General features: G+C 32.5%; 1 protein-coding gene across 1 annotated transcript in view; it reads left to right on the forward strand.

Annotated features, from left to right (window-relative positions):
- Positions 1-16,821, forward strand: part of sei (potassium voltage-gated channel seizure) — a 755,411-nt gene that overhangs the window by 268,181 nt on the left and 470,409 nt on the right. Inside the window, exon 5 of the mRNA XM_089596947.1 lies at positions 7,205-7,359. Within this exon, the coding sequence (XP_089453073.1) occupies positions 7,205-7,359 (155 nt within the window). The remainder of the gene's footprint in view (positions 1-7,204; positions 7,360-16,821) is intronic.

Raw genomic sequence — 16,821 nt, forward strand, 5'->3', positions numbered from 1 at the left:
TATCGTGATTCAAGTCCTAGAAAGAGGTGGAATAATAAGTCTATTTTTTATGTGATTTTAAATTTTGTGCTTCTTATATCCAACATGAAAATTTGCTCTACAAGTCATCCTGCATTGTTTAGTTTCTGTGTTATTGACCACTGTTGTTGCTCTAATACTTGCTTTACATAAAATTATGAGCCATACGTTGCGAATGCTCATTCCTGCCTATGGCTCAGCACTCTGGTCTGTGTGCTTAATACTTGTCCTAATACTATTTATACTTCATCGATAGCTGTCACTTTAGGTTTAATACCGCATGTATCTTACTCTTTCTCTTTTTTAAAAATTTTTTGTTTAGCGTTGAGCTGTGAGTTTAGCTGCCCCCTTCCATATAAAGTATATAATAATGAGCGTGTCTTTTAATTCTGTTGCTTCTTTTTTTTTGCCTAATTATTGTTATTTGTTGCAGTATTTTTGTTATTGTGAAATTTTTAACTTGTTTCAAAATTCTTTATCAAAAAAATATCTTATCAACTTATCCCTTACTTCACATCGGCTTTACGTCCACATATGAGTCGTTTATTAAATATGTAAATAGTTGGTTATAATATTGTACACCCCATCTTGCCTGTGGGGTCTTATAACATATTCGAGAACACTGTAGAGTCTGCTAGTTTAACGAACGGTTGTCCTAAATTTTACTTAGGTTGTTTTGACCTGCATTGTACATTTTTGTAGCATTTTTCATCCTTACGTTTTTTAATTCTATGTTTTTATGCTACGCGTCCTGTCTTTTCTTGTATTGGGTGAGATTTAGGGAAAAGAAAAAGTATGTATTTTTCTTGAAGTTGTACTTCCACAGGCGCGTTACGCTTGAAGGTAAATCAACGATTTCAGATTTTGACCTTTACAAAAAGTGTGATGAAAGTGGATTTTCCGTGTAACTTCCCGTTCACCTTACCTTTCGTAATGAATTTCCAGTCCCTTTCACACCACACCACTGGCACTTATTTTCCTCATGTGGATTCTCTCTTATACATGCCGTTACGCATACTTGATCCTCCCTTTTTTTAAATTAACTTAAAAATCAACTTGTGGATCTATTTGATAATTTTATAGGTTTATCTAAACGTCATGTTGTAAACCAGAAAAATCAAGAGGTTCATACAGATCTTATAAATGCGATTTAAAAAGATTTAAAGGAATAAGGTCACATGGTAAATTAAAATGCTTCAAAATTCATCATATCAAAAAGGGTACAGTTAAACGATCTGCAATTTTTGTGGGTATTTCTTATGCTACTTTTAGTATACTTATGATGCTTGAATAATATCTGTCTAAAAAACCTATTTATGATGAGCGTCCCAGAACGTCTTAAAAGGATATTCACTGGTACTACTATGCTATTAAAAAAAGTGGTACTACATAATGGCTTGTCTTAATTTTTTAGACACAATTATATTTTGGGCATCAAATATGGACTGAAAATAAGTGTGCAAATGCCCGTGGCTGATGTGAACATGACGTAAGAGATATCATTAGTACGTGTTGCATTGACTTTAATTTAACTATTCTCTTCCATGTTATGTGTAATCATCAACTTAATTTGCATTAAAATAATAATTAAAACCAGATCCAATTAACATGCATAAGTACTTATTGTAACGGTAATTGCCCGAACTTCGTACACAATATCGTTTTATATAAGGCATTTTTATGTTCAGGATTATATCGTTTGCCATATAATTTTATAGAAGCACAACTTTATACATAGGTACCCAAGCACTCACTATCCACTGGTTATTTGCTTCCACTCTCAACACCGTAGACGCATTTGCTTATTGCATTTACTGCTTTTTTGCTGTTTTTCCGTTAGGACAACAAGGTTTTTATTTTTTCTCTATGATATCTGAAGGAAGTGCTCTTTCTTAGGTGTTCTCGTGACTGACTGAATTCTCGAAGCTTGACTGTTCGGGTGACAACGCGATTTCTTACGTCAGAAGAATCTCTGTGTGTGGTTTTGATTACGCAATTTTGCAGCAGGTCATGGGCACTGTTGCACAATGTTTTTATGCAAGTAATAGCTTATGCAATAATAAGCATCCATTATTCTTTATCAATTTAGCATGCGGGTTGTTGTTGATCCGCATACCTTATCTGCAGTACCAACGACCTGTTAAAACGAGTTTGGCCTGGTAACGTGCTATTGATCGTTGTTCTGGAGATGTTCTAAAATTAAAAAAGAGCTTCCTGGCTGTCCTTTGATGACTAAGTCCTGAGGAAGCACTGCTGCACACTAAGTGACGTTAATTATTAATGTTGATAGCTGACTAGTGATCGGGGTACAATATTATTCATTTTCCTTGTATAAATGATTAAGTACTGCTCTTTGTGGTTTGTGCAAAAGTATGCTTCCTTTATAGTAGATGCTCTGTGTCAGTCATAAGCATAGCTTGTTTTGTTTTAATTCGCAAGAGTTTCTTCGTTTGGTATGATGTGCATTCCAAAATAACTTGATACGCAGTCTTTGCATGGGCATTCGTTCGTGCCCTCGCAACAGACGAGATTGAGAGTTTCTTATATTTATTTTATAAATGAATATTAAAAGAAAAATTTATTTATTTAAATATTTCATTTGACTTGTGTTGCTGCTATGGTATTGTGTTTAAAAATTTGATAAATTTTGTATTTACTATTTACTAATATTTACTCATTTAAATAAAACCACTTCCTTCGAATATAGTTTCTATATTATTATACTTCATGTCCATTCAAAAAGTGCCCACATTGCTTTGATAAACTTGATTTTTTTTGTACAATTTCTCATGTCGTGAGCGCACCTAAAAATGCTCACCCAAAAAAGTGCCCAACGCGCCATAAGTTCAAGTTTTCACTTCTGCCTGCACTCCCGGAATGTTTTTTTTTTTTTTTGCCAATTGTTGCCTTATGGTACACTCTGATAATTTTAAATCTTTCATCTACTCTTGGAGTTACTAGCTTATTTGTGTACAGAAACTCTGCAAGTATAATATCTTTGAATATTCCCACAAATACATGAGAAGCATTTTTTCTCCAGGTTAGATTAAGGATTGCTAGGTCCCTATTGATCCTAATTGTTCTTATATTATTTGATACTATTAAAATTAAAATATGAGATTGTAACCACAACCTGAATTCTTTGCTATACTTTTTCATCGATGGTGGATGTGTGACCATCTTATCCCACAATTATTCATTTTTGATATCTGTCTCACAAAGCGCTTTATTTAATTCATTGGCCTCCTCGTCATCCTGTAATTTAACGTTGACAAAGCTGTCTTGGTCCTCTTTCCTGGTTAAATGTTTTTCTCAGTTGATTCTTTAATGTGCTTGTCTGACTCTTTTTTTCCTTGTTCAGTTCCTGCTCCACTTCTAGTTGCTACTTGACATTTTTGCCTCGTTGATACTGATCTATCCTCTTACTTTTTTCTTGCTATTCTAGTCTTTCTTACTGTTGCCTTGATAATTTTGCATTGGCCTTCTTCCTAGCTCATAATTCTGGCTAAGTGTGTAAGGGACTTGTATAAGACAAGTATAGTGGGCGTTTCCCCCAATGTCCTCTGGACGTAAATGATAAGACTTACTATCGATTATTGCGATGTAATGTGCGTAGGGATACACAGTGCTAGGTGAACACAAATATTTTCCTTGAATTTTAGGAAAAACAAATATACGTAATGATTATTTCTCCATGCTGTTTGTGATACTAATTTTTTTTTGCCTCGTTTGGCTCTCTGCATTTTTTGTAAGAGAACTTGAACTGTGCAGCATTGCTCGCAGCTTACTGATCGATTAATCAAGATTAGATAAAAATGTAGAGCTACAAAACAGACGATTTTCAGGTAGTCGGATAGTATTTGTGACATATTTTTTAGGATACGATCCAATTGTGTGCGTTAACGATTTTCTCTTCACGTTTATCTCTTAGACACTCTAACCATATATTTAAAAACATGGCAGTCACTGATGGAGCACTGGGCTCATTTGTTACTCGATTTTCATACTTCTTCGACTTGTTCTTCTTGTTTTGGCTGTGTATGATGTCATCTGCCTATCTTTTCATCTGTGGTGCCACATCTATTATAGGTTTGATTTCGTTAGGCTCCCATGCAATAATCTTTATTCCTGTCCTGCCTTCTACTTCACGTCTTTTAATATGTATCATTACGTGGACCTGAATTTTGTCCGATATGCCTTCAAGTAAATCATGCATATTTAGTGTCTTTCGTGCCCTTATGTCCATTAAAGCGTCACTGTTCTGTTTTGTAATGCTGTAATGCGTTCTTCTTCTTGTAGGGTTTTTCTATAGTTGCATTATGTGCAAGGGTAAATCAACGATTTAAGATTCTGACTTTCAGAAAAAAGGGTTTCCCTGCTTTTGATGCTTAATTATTTTCTCAAGTTTAGTTTTACAGAAATAACATGACACCATGTAGAAGTTAATTAGTATTGTTGGCTCTGTAAAAATGTTTTAAAGAAGTAAATACAAAGTGTGACAAAAGCAAAGTACGTACTGCAGTTTCAACAAAAGTACACTTTTTTATTTGATCCTCCACATATTTTAAAGTTGTTGAATATATTAATGATAGTTCATAAATTTGGATTAATATAACTATATAGCTTAATGCATGTGTTTTTCTGAAGGTACATTCTGTGGTATTGACGTTATATGATGTGTATTACTATGATTAAAATGTTCTCATATCAATATTTACGATTTTTGAAACATCAATATTTGAACCTTTCTATATTAGAACCATTGATAGTACAGTCTATGATATACCTATCGAAATCAGTTGCAATTAGTTTTATAAATATCTTAAACTTCCATTCAGCAGGATAGCATGATGAGCAGTGGCATGAAGGGAGAGGAGTAGAGAAAAGTCAAAGTGCACACTCTTTTACCAACGGTAGCTCAGCAGAGTCAGACCTTCACATAATACTATTTTTACGTATACTATTAATAAGGTTAATGAAGTACTACGCTAATTATCTAGTGTTTTGCGAATTTAGGGCTACACTTACTTTCTTGTTTTTTAATGTCCAATCAAAAGAAATTAATATCTGGGCTTTGCAATAGATACAAAATAAAAAATGACTTAAAAATTCACGATTTAAACATATTTAAATCAGATATAGTAGTGTTACAACAAAAGCCTTAACGTTGGAATTCTAAAAAAAAAGTGAAGACTTTTTTGTCTTTTTTTTAGGGATGAATGCAAAAAAATGACCAAAAACCCCTTCTCCTGTTTTTAAAGTAGGTCGTCGATTACATCTGATAATATCTAAGCTTATAAAAACTTACTATTTAAGGATAACTAATACCTGTTTAGCTCATAATTAAGTGTTCTATTGTTTAAGCAAATCTTGGTAAGCTTAATCAGACAACAGTTACAATAAATACTTTTGTTGAACATATTACCGGGTATGGTGTACTTAAGATGATTGCTGTACCCTGTATATAGTACATAGTAGAATAAGTGACTGCATTATTTTAGGAAAACTTTACTGAAGACTTTAAAAAAAGACTTTGTTACTTAGCAAAGAGAAAAAGGCGATTATAAATAATGAAAAAAACAGTGAGGCATTCGTAAAATACTTATAAGACCCAATAATGATGTCTAGTACAATTTTGAACATTATTATTAGTTCATGAGAGCTAGAAAGAAACTTATAGAGCTATTAAAAACCAAACAAAAATAAAAAATAGACAAGTTTGATTTAAGTCACAAAAAAGTCTCTTTCAGTGCCAAAGATGCTTATATACTTACTGGTCTAATCTTAATTAATTTTGATGATTTGTTAAATTTAATCGCTTTTTCAAGAAAAAACAGCAGTAGACACCAATTATATCTCAGAAATTCTTACACGTATTTTAGGTATTTATAAGTATAAAGGTTGGCCTTCGTAGTGTGTAAGAGATCGACCATTTCTAGTAGGTATTAACATATAATAACAAGTAGCCCTTAACGTCATTTAATATATGTTTCACCTTAGTTTGTATGATAGTTAAATGTTTAAAAAAAATTACTCCAGCATGTCACGACACAAAAAATATCATGCCGATAGTTACGTAGTGTAAGAGGAAACAAAAATCCCATGTTACCTACATAAATCGTCTTTCAAGTTATCTCACTAGAACTGCAACATCAGATTAGAATGACGTAGGGGTTTTTTAAAGCTTCACAGATAATAAAAGACTAACGTTACTATAGTCAAAAATAGTTTGACAGAAAACAATTGGTTAGTATGGTTAACCTTTGCAGGTGCAAGTTGACAGGGGTCTGAAGGGATCCGAGATATTTCTAAACATACAGAAACAAAACAAAACTATAACAAAATTTTCCTCTTTGCTTCGAATTATAGTTTTACCTGTAGCTTTTCAACGCAAACATAAAAGTAAGAAGCACTCAACAAGTATGCTTATAAGGTTTAGTGTCTATTGTACAAATTACAACTAATTTTAAAACTATCCATAGTTACTTGGTTTGTAATTTGGTAACTTTATCTGACTGCAGGTTTCTAAAGAAAGTCATTGCGTTCTGTAACTGTCTCAAAATAATAAACTTAAATGAAGATAACCCTTACCAAATGCAAATAAAATTAGGACCTTGATTAAAAACAATACAAGTTGTTTTATGGATTGCAGTTACATCAATAAGAACAAAGTAATTTTATACTATTAATTTTTCTATGAACTTATTTGCTGTATAAGCTGCCCTTACTTTTTATATTGTTCTCACACTAGACAGCTTTTGTTTGGATGTAAGATCTTATTTCTGTTTTTATTTAACTACATGCTGCAAGTAGTTGACTTGTAGATACAAATAAAAAAAAATAATTATTTTTACTTCCTTTATAGTACTAACATTCAGCACTTTAAAATATCCGACATTTTTCAACAAGGAAAGTTTTTACGTTATGTTGCGTTAAAGTCTTGTGCAGTTTTTACCAAAAAAACCAAGCCGTATTGTTATCTATAACTCATTCTTTTTTAATAACTTACAGTATTAACCTTTTAAAGTTAAACGTAAAAGCTCATTTATGTCAGCAGCTTCTTTGCTTGTTATAAGCAACGAGTATACATAAAACCTAAGCATTCCCTACGAGTTGTTTTGAAAAAAATACGACTTTTTAAGTATGTACATTTTGATGAATTACTACAAAAATACAAATGTTACAGACAACAACTTTAATCGGTCTGCTGAAGACTGCCCGCTTACTACGGCTTGTACGAGTTGCCCGGAAAATTGATAGATATAGTGAATACGGTGCTGCAGTATTAATTCTTCTTATGGCAACTTTCGCTTTAATTGCACATTGGATGGCTTGTATATGGTATGTTAGAAGTATTTAAGTAAGTAATGTCAGACTTCTAGGTAATACCTAAGAAGAATGAAAACTTAATTCTCAATAAATTTATCCACTGCAGTTTATTTTAAATCCACCCAACCTAACAAATAACACTGAAAGATATATATTAAAAAACTTTTTTACATGTAAGTTTATCATTATGATACAAAAATAGAGAAAAAAAAATTAAATTATGTTAACAGAATTTAAAAAGACTACTTAAAGCTAATTATTCTATATTTATTTAATGAAAGGAAACATGTTACTGTATAAGACGATTTAAATTTTAAAAAGCTTTATCGTTAGGAGAAAGTTTTCGTTCTAAAATCTCACATCATTTTCGCATTTAAATAATAATACCGTTATTTATCAGAAATAAAAGTAGTCCTTGGACTATGCTGACGTATGTATCTCATAAATCGTAAAATACTTAATCACAATTGAAGCAAATTGTAAGGTGCATAGTCTGGTTATAAAAAATAAACATGCATAATAATAAAACTATAATGGAAGTTCAGTAATCCTGTGCGCATTGAGTTAACCATTAAGTTAATGTATTCTCACTCACCAAGAAAAGTAAGTGCAGATATTTATAAAAAAAACACGTATAAGAATAATGTAAGAGAGTACAAAAACATAGAAAACATTCGTTTGAACGTACACTAGTAGAGCTTCGTCCCACTCCGTACTCTGTGAGCCAACCCCTGCCAGGAGAAAGTAATTGAATGCACAAACGCTGTATTTGAATTATATTTTTATAAAATCATAGTACTCATAAAAAAAAAATGACGAAACAAGCCTAACTTTGAAATTTACAATTAACAAATTAAGTAAAATTTGTGTGGTGTAAGACTTCTATTGAAAAATACAAATTACTAAATTATTTTCTTTTAGTCATTTGTCTACATGATTTTCAACTTTTATCTTGTTTTTACTTTAGTATAAATGTTTTCACATGAACTTTTCTGTTTTAAGTATGCTCGAAATATTAGGTTGTTTTTTTTTTGTTACTTACAAAAGCATATAGCTCTGGTTATTTGAACAAAGACATGCAACTACCTAAAGGTGACTCACTATCATACGTATGCAGATCATCGTTGCAATGATTATCTCCGTTTTATCTCTGGTTATATGGTGCATGTTTCAATCTTTATCCTGTGATTTTTTTATTATTTGTGTAAAAAGGTAAACTTTTACAAAAATGATTTTGATGAATACTGACAAATTAAAGTGTTATTTTTATTATATTTATACATTATTTTATTAAAAAAAAAAAAAATTAAGCATTTGGTTTGTAGAACTAACAGTGCTATACCAAAATTTATTAACTAACAAAAATAAAATCATACACATAACTACAATTTAAATGTCTCAGCAAAACATTAAATCTTAAGAGCCCCTATTATAAAAGTAGAAATGATTCGGCAACTGCAACTATTTTATCCACTTAAAGAAAAAAAACTGAAGAACTTTCGCTTGATTTTTAAATGAGGAAGCAAATAAACTTACAGATTAAAAACTGACAAAAAAAAGACAATATACAAGAACTCCTTAAGCACTTAAACGAACCTTTCCATCGGCAACCATTGAAGAACAAATCTTTCTTAGGAACAAATTTAAACAGTTTAACGCATCTGGACACTATCACAAATGTTTAACGACTTTATAATGTCCATAATCATAAAATCAATAGTTCCCGCTAGGTATAAAGAACATTTAATAGGACTTTTGAGAAATGAATTATGATGCACAGCAATGGATCGGTTTAAAAACATCTATTATTATTTATCTTAATTGAGGAATACTTGTGTCAAAGCAGAAAAGTGCAACAAAACAATAAATTAAAAATAAAGTATTGCAAGTTAGTTCAGTGTTTGCACAACAGAAAACTGATTTAACATAAGATAAAGATAAGATGAACTCAAATGCGACACAGGCTAAGAAAAGTGCATTAAAAAAAAAAAAAAAAAAAAAAAAAACAGATAACAAAGTGGTACAACAGTTTATTTATGGCTTAAGAGCTCAGTACATTAAAAAAATAATCAGATTTTTGGCCCGAATCATTTAAAGAGGATATGAAAGCAGCTATCATCACAAATAATCAATTGAGTCTTTGCAGGTTAACAATGGTACAAAAACAAGGGTTAAAGACAATTAACCCTAAGAAACGATTCATTGCCATGTTAGACCCTGTTGGCAGTAAATTGTCCGTTAGAAAGACAAATACAGACAAATGAAATAGCACTAAAACTGATCCATGATGTTGATCGTATTTCCCAGAGCACGACTCACATTTTTCTAGTGGGTAGGAAAAATAGAAAAAAATTTTAAGATTTCCGGAAAGCTGAAACAAGAAATAGGAAACAAAAACACTAAAAAAGTTTCACTAAGTCACTCCTATCGTCAGCATAAAAAGGTAAAAGTTTTTGTAAACAGCAAGAGAGTTATGGTAAATCACCTTATGGTATGAAGGCAACCACATTATAAATATAGTTAAAATAATAATGATAACAGCAAAAGTTATAATTAAAATAATAATTATGATAACAACAATAATATCAACAATAACGATTGTTGAATAAACAGTTGTACTTATTTCAACTTTTCACCCACAAAAACTGGATTATTGTAGGTCTTGGTTTCACACTCCCTGACACGCTGTGAGACAAGCAGACAGTCTAAATATTGATTTGTACATCGAAAAATAGAAGAACAGCGTTAAACTTTGTAAAATATGTATGTCAACGTACCTATTATTGGAGCCGTTTTAGTTTCACACGGTTCTTCAGCACCACTTCTTTTGGTATTATTAATTTTATTTGGTATTAACCAACAAGGTATTCTGCACTATTTGTTATATTCATTTTGTTATTTAGTATTGCAATAAACTCTAACAGCTAATACTAAAGTGTTCAGATTTGATAGTTGTATTTTAAGACTGCAGAAATAATTTAGGATAACTCTTAATGAGTGGTTGCAGGCTACTGGCTAGAACGCTGCGCGTAGTATTGCTCCTTGTGAGAAGCTTCAGCAGAGATGAGTAGAGAGATTGCAAATGCGAATGCTATGATGCGAGATGACTTTTTGGCATTGATCGGAGCGCCCCGACACGACCAGCCATCGAACCGCGCACACATCTTACTACTCCTATCGAACAGCGTACGCCTACGAGAAGAGAAGTGGATTCACGTGGAAATGATTATATAGGCACACATTTTGGAGAGACGTGGAAGGGGTATACCAAATGTGTCCACGAAGAAAGGAGTGGAAATGTTGACTATAGCTATATATCTGAGCGCACAGCCAAAGCAAGCGACGACACGAGTTTTTCTCTTTTGACTGCAACCGAGTATATCGTATATATATTGTAAGATTTCTTATAAATTTTATATAAATCAATAAAATTTACTGTATAAAAATAGATAATTTATACATCGCCATCAATCCGTACTCACCGTGTATGTAATATCTATCACTTCTACGGTGTTTAACATGGGGCGAAAATTAGAGATCGTGAACAGACTGGATAATTTAAATAGATATATATATATATATATATATATATATATATATATATATATATATATATGTATTAAATAATTATTGCATTACAAAATACTCGCTATAACGAGAGCAGAGTTACACATAGGGTTAAACGCTACACGTAATGTCCTTTTGTCCATATATTTATCTGTCGTTTATCAACACTAATTTAAAACGAAACTCATCTGCCAGGAGTGGTGTTGGTAATTCTTGGTCTCTTTTTTGTCCATAAGTTAATCTCTTTGGGTCACTGCTGGTTTCGATGGTGAGTGTACACCCGACGTCCACTAGTACTCGAAGCGGTTCAGACCTCGGTCGAGCGTCCCCAACCAGACACTTTCATTTAGGCCTCTCTTCCTCCGGGTAGTCTCACCGTCGACGGGCCTATTTGGATCCGTACCGTTATTCCGTACCGTGTACTTATTTATTTTTACATGTGGTCTACCTTGGCGATTGAGCGTCGTTCGATTTTTACTTTGCGCGGCCCGAAAGGGAAAGCAGAGCAAGGGCCTTCCCCTGCCCCCTTTTATACCTTCGGCTGAGCGCTATTATTTAATACGGCGACACTCGAAACTTCGCTATCAATTTATTCCAACTGCCCACTATCCTTTATTGCGGGATAGTCGGGGATAGCGTGATTAAAACATCATACGTTACAACACTCCCCCAATTTTGTGACTTACGTCCTTGAACAAAATCTCTTTGTATCACCTCTATTAGTTCGTTATAATTGACATTCTCCGCTCCACTTATTGATACCATCACATTTATAATCTTAAATTACCACTTTACTCTGCTTTTAGCTCTGCTCTCATCAATTCGGCATCATATTACATTTACATTCTTTTTTTTTCTTTGCACACGTATATACATATATTTATAATTTATGCTTAAAAAATTAGCCATTATACTCATAACAAATTTAACTTCGCTCTCATGTTTCAGATACAGGTAACGTCATTCTACTCACTAATATGTTACAGTTTCTTATTCTTATATTTTTTTATTTTTTTTTATTTTTATCCTTTATACATACTGATACTCAATTTAAACATTCTCCGGATATGTATCATGACCTTGCGCAAGGTTTATCCATTATTATTCTACTCACACACTATTTATCGTACTCATACACTTACTTACAATTAAATTATATTATATACAAATTTTTTTTTTTTTTTTTTTTTTTTTTTTTTTCAAAGCGAAGAGGATGTATATCCCAACCCTTATTTTTCACGTGTACACTATTATTTAAACGATAACATATAGAAAACACTCGCAAACCGATGAACGATGGTTTTTGTTTAAAGCATAGAGGGCAAAGATCATATCTTCATTTGTCATACTTAATTATTTGCATTATACATTTTTAAATATTTACATCATTGATCATTATAATATTTTCTTAGATTCGCTACATTATATATTCCAATAACTTTATCATTTTTGGGGTCCATAAGCTCGTAAGCATTTTGCCCTACTGCTTTATTTATTATACATGGCCCCTCATATAAGTGGAAGAACTTTTTGGTCACTTTATCAAGTGCGTTTGACAGGTGTCTGACTCTCAGTAATACTAGATCTTTTTCCTTTACTTCGACTCTGGAGTACTTTCGATTTTTGCTACGGTATTTGTAATTTTTTTTAATAATTTTTTTAGCCATTTCAATTAGGATCTGTTGATCAATTGCACACGAGTCAGGATATTCTACTCATTTCTTTATCTCATCCACGACTGGCACACCAAAATGCAACTCCTTGGGGGTTACGTTCGTACTGAAATGGGTCGTGACGTTCAACAAGTCCTCTATCTTTTTTACGTATTGTACCCAAGTTGTGTGTTTATCATTACAAAAGGTTCTGAACATTCTCCCTAACTCACGCATGACCCTTTCTGTTGGGTTGGATTGGGGGTGGCGAATCGAACTAAATCCTACTTTTATCCCCGCCTTCTCTAATTCATTTTTTCATCTTGGTGATGTGAATTGAGTACCATTGTCACTAAGAATTCTATTAAACTCCCCACACTCGGGTATGTATTCTTTTAAAATTTTATTTAACGCAGTTATAGTTGTTGCCTTTTTTATCGCGTACAGGCGCACGAGTTTCGAAAAAGCGTCGAGAATCACAAATATGTACTCCGCTCTCCCTCGACCATGAGGGAGGGGCCCGTAAAAATTAACCGTTACCAAATCACTGGGGGCATGAGATTGCACAAGCTGATACGGACCCTCCATCGCGATCGATAAATACTTAACCCTCTGGCACATATCACACGCAAGGACAAACCGTTTTACTTCCACTGCCATCGAACGCCAAAAATAAAATTTTTTTAGGTACGTTAAAGTTTTGAATACACCCGGGTGGCCAAACTTACGGTGCGTTTGTGCAATAATTTTTTTAGATATAGCTGTTGGAAGGACGATGCACCATGAATCAGTATTGACACGTTGAAATATTATATCGTGATATATTTGAAAATTTGCGCTGCTTTTATAGTTATTTTTAATTTTTGTTATAATATCTTTACAAAATGTATCTTGTTTCTGTTTGTTTTTTATATCTTTTATTATTATTTTAAACGATGTATCATGTACATGGATAGCCATTATTTTCAAAGACGATATCTCCCCGCGAGCGTTCGGCGTGCAATAATCAATTAAATTAGAAATTCGCAGTTCTTTATTTGCATTTTCAGCAAATTTTCCCTCGGGGTTACTACTCAAAAAATCCGCGTAGATGTTGTCCGACCCTCGACAGTACGTCACCGTGTATGTATATTGTTGCAACAAAAGGTTCCATCGTATCAGGCGGGAATTGTGAAAGAGGGTACAATTTAAGAATGTTAGTGCTTTATGGTCAGTAACAATCTCAAAGTTGACTCCAATTAAGTATTGACGGAACTTCGTTACACAATATACCACTGTGAGAAGCTCCAACTCTGTCGTCGTATAGCGCGAGTCATCGTTTGATAAACACCGACTTGCCACTGCTATAATTCTATGATTACTTTCTGCGTCACTTTGGTATAAGACCCCACCTATGCCATGGACGCTCGCATCTGTTTGTACTTTGAATATTTTGTTTGGGATTATGTGACTCAAACATACCGTATCCAAAAAATTCATTTCGAGGGCTTCAAATGCTCTCGCATGCCGTTCCGTCCAATTCCACGATTTTGAGTCTGTTAAAAGATCCCTGAATGGATCAATAAAATTACTATGATTTAAAACAAATCTACGATAATAGTTGCATATTCCCAGTATGTGCTGCAATTGCGTTTTATTTTTCGGTAATTGTAATTCTTGAATTTGTCTAATTCGTTCGGGATTAGGTTCGATTCCATTCTGAGTCAATAAAAAACCGAGAAAATCTACTTGACGTTGAAAAAATTCACACTTTTCCAATTTTAATGTAAAATTGTTTGCCAGTAATTTTTTGAAAATTATAGTTAAAACTTGTATATGTTTTTTAAAGGATTCTGTGCCTACTACTGTGTCATCAATGTAGTTTGATAGGAATTTAAAAATATCTATTGATTTGTTGTTTTTGCCCGATATTTTTCGCGTTTTCTTATCTACCAAGTGACCTTCTTGTTTGATATTTTGAGTTATACTAGTATTCACTTGCCGTTTTCTAAAAATTCTCTCTGATTTTCGTACCGATCCGAGTACGGATACTGGCTTCATAGGCTAAAATATTTGTAGCACAACAATTATAACATATGGATACATTAAACCTTTATTCAGGTGCCATTGTAAGATTTCTTATATATTTTATATGAATCAATAAAATTTACTGTATTAAAATGGATAATTTATATATCGCCATCAATCCGTACTCATCGTGTATGTAATACCTATCATTTCTACGGTGTTTAATATGGGGCGAAAATTAGAGATCGTTAACAAACTGGATAATTTAAATATATATATATATGTATGTATGTATTAAATAATTATTGCATTACAAAATATTCAATATAACAAGAGCAGAGTTACACATAGGGTTGAACGCTACACGTAATTTCCTTTTGTCCATATGTTTATCTGTCTTTTATTAACACTAATTTTAAACGAAACTTATCTGCCAGGAGTGGTGTTGTTAATTCTTGGTCTCTTTTTTGTCCATAAGTTAATCTCTTTGGATCACTGCTGGTTTCGATGGTGAGTGTACACCCGACGTCCACTGGTACTCAAAGCGGTTCAGACCTCGATCGAGCGTCCCCGACCGGGCACTTTCATTTAGGCCTCTCGTCCTCCGGGTAGTCTCACCGTTGATGGGCCTATTTGGATCCGTACCGTTATTCCGTACCGTGTACTTATTTATTTTTACATGTGGTCTACCTTGGCGATTAAACGTCGTTCGATTTTTACTTTGCGCGGCCCGAAAGGGAAAGCAGAGCAAGGGCCTTCCCCTGCCCCCTTTTATACCTTCGGCTGAGCGCTATTATTTAATACGGCGACACTCGAAACTTCGCTATCAATTTATTCCAACTGCCCACTATCCTTTATTGCGGGATAGTCGGGGATAGCGTGATTAACACATCATACATTACAATATTTAACTCATTCTTGCTCTCTTTTATTTTCTTTTTCCTCTACTTTTAATACTTACTTTGAAATTCAGTATTATTTTGAAAAAAAAATTTAAGCAATTTTTTTAAGGATAGCAGTTCACTTATAATCCCTAATTCCTTTTTTTTCTCATAATTTTTATGAACTGTAGGATAACCTCCGGAGGTTATTAATAAACATAAGTGGCTCTCAGATGCCTAAGGATCGAAGTTTCGGTAGCTAAGTTGAAAGATGCTTATAACGCCGCTCAAATTGTTTTGCTATCACGGGATCGATTCCAACTTTTTTCAGATTTTTTTTTTTAATGCAATTTATCGCTTAAGTTAAATTTATTCTATTTATGTTGTATTTAAATATAGAAATAACGTTGCCAACTTTTTTCATCTTTTTTTTTTTAAACGTTAAGATAATTATAATTTTTATACTAAATCTATTTAATAATCGAGTAAGTTGATACTTCTCATTGGCAAGGCCATTTCGCAATTTAAAAATAAAAAAATAAATTTCTTGAGATTTAAGTATAATTCGTACATCTTAAAACTTATAAGAAATTATAAGCATCTAATGTAAAAGTTGATAATCAATAATTAAAAAAAAAATTTGTCATGTTTCTTAGGCATAACAAATTTTTCAAAATATATTATTAATTTGTTAATAAAAGAAAAAGAAACCTTAACTTATCAGGGTAATGCAGAATAATCAATAAATTTTTTTTTTAAACTAAAGCGTTAATAGCGGTTTTTTTTGTTATTACGTATTTTAAACGATTTATATGGATAATTAACCATTGTATAAAATATTATTGATCGGAATAGCTTAATCATTTCTTTAAAAAAACACACACACTTCCTATGTATTAATAAATTAAATAACGAATAGTTGTTACCACAAGGTATAAATTATGAGGAACGTTGAAATTTTTCTAGTAAAAATCATATTTGATGCTATTGTAATTAAAGTAAGTTTTCTTGTGACTTCGTATTTTTTCTCTTATTTGATAATAATAATTAAATTTAAACCTGCAGCAATTGCAGTAGATGGTTGCTAATGTGATTTTTACATTTTACAACATAAGATACAAATCAAAATGTTTAGGCAGTTTTGTATAAGTTTTCTTTTGCCTTCGGATTTTTTCTCTTTTACTATATTAGATCTTCATAATTTTTTGTAAGATTTAAGATGTACGAATTATACGTACATTCTAAGAAATTTGTTTTATTATTATGAACTTCATTAAAAAAAAAAAAAATCTGCCAACAGTTAGAATCGATCTCGTGATATTAAAACAAATCAAGCAGTGGCTCAAGCATCGATCAACTTGGCTATC

The sequence above is a fragment of the Copidosoma floridanum genome, unplaced genomic scaffold (genome assembly GCF_036245765.1).
Source record: "Copidosoma floridanum isolate Cflo_tuat_1 unplaced genomic scaffold, Cflo_Japanese_pri ptg000030l, whole genome shotgun sequence".
Lineage (NCBI taxonomy): Eukaryota > Metazoa > Arthropoda > Insecta > Hymenoptera > Encyrtidae > Copidosoma > Copidosoma floridanum.